Source organism: Triticum urartu, chromosome 2A, assembly GCF_056163025.1.
Source record: "Triticum urartu cultivar PI428250 chromosome 2A, HENAU_Tu73, whole genome shotgun sequence".
Taxonomy (NCBI): domain Eukaryota; kingdom Viridiplantae; phylum Streptophyta; class Magnoliopsida; order Poales; family Poaceae; genus Triticum; species Triticum urartu.
In genome coordinates, this window is record NC_141874.1 from 576,926,282 (window position 1) to 576,930,234 (window position 3,953).

Here is a 3,953-nt window from a genome sequence, read left to right on the forward strand (position 1 = left end):
GGCAAAAGACGTGTAAATGATATTTTTGCTTGCAATCGAAATCGACAGAAATCGACAGGCAAAGCTGGCAATTGAAATCGACAGAAATGTTCCAAAATACAGTGGGTGGAAACACTCACTGCCGGTCCACACCGTTAGCAGAAACTTTGTTTTTGGGTCTTCTTACCCGAGCGAGATTGGTCAGATTCTTGGTCAGATCTTGCAGAAACAGGGCCTGATTGGATTCTCGTTTCGGAGCGCTATACACCGATTCCAAGCGGGGCGTCAAGAAACATTTCTGGCGTCAATCCTAATATGTTCCATATGGCACTAAAAATAAAACATTGAGATGAGAAGAATGGAGTCGATTGAACAGGAATTTCAAATAATATTATAGAGGTGGCAACAGCCGCAGTACAACATAATCATATACCACACCACACAATACAACCCAATAAACGAATAGTAATATCACCAAACACTAGTTTTTCTCCCAAGAACTATCGGTTCTCAGCTCTTCTCGTCTTGAGACACCCCTCCCCCAAGGCCCCAACATCATAAATTGCTTGCTGCATCATCATCCTTGTGGCGGATCAGATCAGACCTGGAACGGCCACGGCCAGTTGCCGGCGCCGTCCTCGCCGCCGACCTTGGCGCTGCGGCGCATGGGGTTGCCGCCGCACTCCCTGTCGACGTAGGCGTAGTACCTGAGGACGAAGGCGAGCGCGAGGGCGACCCACTCGAGGCAGAAGATGGCGATGCCGAGGCCCCCGATCATGCGCAGGATGACGGCGCCGTCCTCCTCGCGGACGTAGGACCGGAGCCCGTCGGCGAGGAACTCGGCGGTGCGGGAGAAGGCGAGCACGGCGGCGGCGCCCTGCAGGATGGACACGACGACGGTGGCGGACATGTGGGCGGTGTAGACGCGGCCCCGCGGCGGGTCGGGCGCCGCGATGACGGCGCACCCGGCCACGGCGGCCGCCACGGTGAGCGCGTGGAGCAGGATGAGGAGGAAGCCGTCGACGGAGGGCACCAGGCGGAGCGAGAGCGTGAGGAAGCCGCACCCGGACGCCGCGCCGAGGATCATGTAGTTGGACACGAGGAAGGCGCGGCGTGCGCGGCGGTGCGCCGGGGACGCCGAGTCGCCGGCCGGCGGAGCGATCACCGAGAGGCCCATGCTTCTTGTCGCTGCGGCCGAGCGAGGAGAGCGAGCGGAGGGAGAGGAGCGAGGCTTGCGAGTGAGGAGTGAGGAGAGGGAGTGAGGTGTGGTGATTTGGGGAGGAGATGGGGGGATTAAATGGGGGTGGGGGAGGAGGGATCATCCGACCGTTTGAGGAAGAGACGAAGAGGGAGCGGAGCATCAACGGCTAGTTTGAAAAAGGCGAAGGCAGGGTGGCCGGCCGGCCGTTGGAGTCGGAGAGGCGCGCGGCCGGGTTCGGCGGCCACATTTGCCGTGGACTTGAGTGGAGGCAGTGGGGCAGGCGTGTCGGTAGGGAAACCTGGCAAAAGAATCTTCCCGTTGGCTTACGTGGAGTGTGGACCAGTGGCGAGTTTCCTCTCGTGCGTTTTGATTTATTTATTTTTTGAATGAACATCTCTCGTGCGTCTTGATTTATTTATTTTGAACATCAAGAGACTTTATTCCTCAAATAATAGCAAGATCATTTACAATTTGGTGACAAATAAAGTCCCGAATATCACTATCCCAAAACTCAGAAGCTCTAGAACTTAGGGAACTCTTTGCTATACTGTCAGCAGCAGAATTTGCTTCTCTAAAACAGTGAACCACATTCGGTTTTTTTGAACATCTATGCGTTTTGATTGGTTTGGAGATAACGCATATTTGCCTTGCCTAGTCAAAATTAACTTCAAAAACTATTACTATTTTTTTTCAAGTTAACAACACAACTATGCTAAAATTTGAACCCCCTAAAATTTGAGGAATGACCCTCAAATGCATCCCAACCGACTCAAATTTGCTTACTCGTGTATTTTTCTCATTAAACGCCGAAAGCTTGACGGGAGAACTTTCAACCTCCAAGTGGCCGCATGATGTCGTCGATGCCTCTGCCGCCCCCTTCACAACGTAAATGGATATGCGTGTCCTCTTTACCCACCTCTGCCACATTCCCAATATGTGAACCCTCGGCAGGCAATGCTAGGAACGCCTAGCACAACACAACTGTGTCGGTTGGGCAACAATGTGGTGCAGCCCAACACCGCATCCAACACCATCGCCCCTTCCCCACGGTTGATTTGCCCCCATTATCGCCAGACAAGAAGAAGAGGTGTCGCCGTCGGCCAACGCGATGGAAGAAGCAGTGACGAGGAAGAAGGTCGCGACACCACTGCCCAACCCGACCGCCAATGACGATGAGACCAATGGCCCCCATCATGCACATGAGCTGTTTGACACAATGCCCTTTTGCGTTGCCTTTCGAGAAGGAGGTTTAAACCCTAAGCATTTGCATTGTTGTGATGCACACAACTATTCTTTGATTATTAAGCAAAGTACAAAACAAATGCAACTATGATCGAATCATTACAAGATATGAAATTTACATCTATGACTAAGTTGACTTCTTATGCAACAACGCCTACAAGAAGGATAAATGTCATCGCACCATCGTCGCCACGTTCGACCGGAGATAGCCCGGACAAAAAAATCATCTTGATTACCGAGACCAATCAATAAAGATCGACAGGGCAAGAAATAGGAAACACCTTCAACAATGCAACAAACGCAAGTTCGTCGCTGTTGAGCGCGACTAATAAAGGTTAGAATCAGAGTTTTCACCCCCGGAACATGAAGTGGTGTTCCAATCAACATCTTGATAACAAATTGTTCAATAGTCGGCTCCGTCGGTACTCCACGCTAGGGCCAAAACGCACTAGCAGATTGGTGGGACATCTTCCCACCTTAAACCACCACCGCGACTTTCAAACGGATGCCCATGTATCAGTGTGTAGCTAGACGCTATCGCTCCACATTGATGAGAGTCACACTACAACACCAACCATGCTATCAAAGCTGATGCCCCAATACTAGAAGCCAACAGGTAACCAACGACCTTCCCTTTGCTCATCAACATTGAACTTTGGAGTTGGCACCTCGAACCTTCTCATGCAATGGTCGTTGCTCTCACACTAGACGAAGATCCTCTTTGCACCGCCATTATCGCTGCACATGACCACCGTCACTGTGCCTACAAATATATCGACGTTGATACATCTCAAATGTATCTATGATTTTGATTGTTTCATGCTATTATATTATAATTTTATACACTTCTTATAACAATTTATGTTACTTTTCTGGACTAACCTAATAATTTAGCGTCCAGTGTCAATTTCTATTTGTTTTTGGTTTTGCAGAAAATCAATATCTACAGAGGTCAAAATCACTTGCCGATTTAATACGATTTTTCTAGGCAAAAAGAAACACACGAAGCTCTGGGAGAGATCGAGAGGCCAAGCCATGAGCCCACCTGGCCACCCAGCGTGGCTAGGGGGCGCACCGCCTGCCCGTGTGGGGTCTTGAAAGTGCGTTATATCAACTAGAGGGGGTGAATAGGCGATTTTTACAAATTCGTCACTGAGGAATTTCAAGGTGAGGAAATTTCTAAGTCACGAAAAACTAGCGGCGGAATAAGTACTCAGATGCAAGCATAACAGAGCAGTAGCACAATCATCATGATGAAATGAAAACAAGCACAAAGTACAAGTAGCGTAAACACATGATAGCAGGCTGAAGACAAAGTGACTGAAGAAATAGGATTGAGAAAATTGAGAAAGTCTCCAGTCAAAGTCTTCAAACAGTAACGATCAAATACTTCAACATAGGAATGAGGAAATGAAAGGGTTGAGAAAATAGAACCAATAGCTTGATGAAGACATTGATTTGGTAGACCACTTCCAACTGCTATGACAATCGTACGTCTGGTTGGAGCGGCTAGGTATTTAAACCTGAGGAC

The 3,953-nt window shown here is 49.3% G+C and overlaps 1 protein-coding gene across 1 annotated transcript; it reads right to left on the bottom strand.

Annotated features, from left to right (window-relative positions):
* Positions 1–347: 347 nt before the first annotated feature.
* On the bottom strand, positions 348–1,266 carry LOC125533701 (uncharacterized). Its single transcript, XM_048697068.2, has one exon. It carries the CDS (start codon positions 1,154–1,156, stop codon positions 578–580), a length of 579 nt encoding a protein of 192 aa, XP_048553025.2. The 5' UTR covers positions 1,157–1,266; the 3' UTR covers positions 348–577.
* Positions 1,267–3,953: the final 2,687 nt, after the last annotated feature.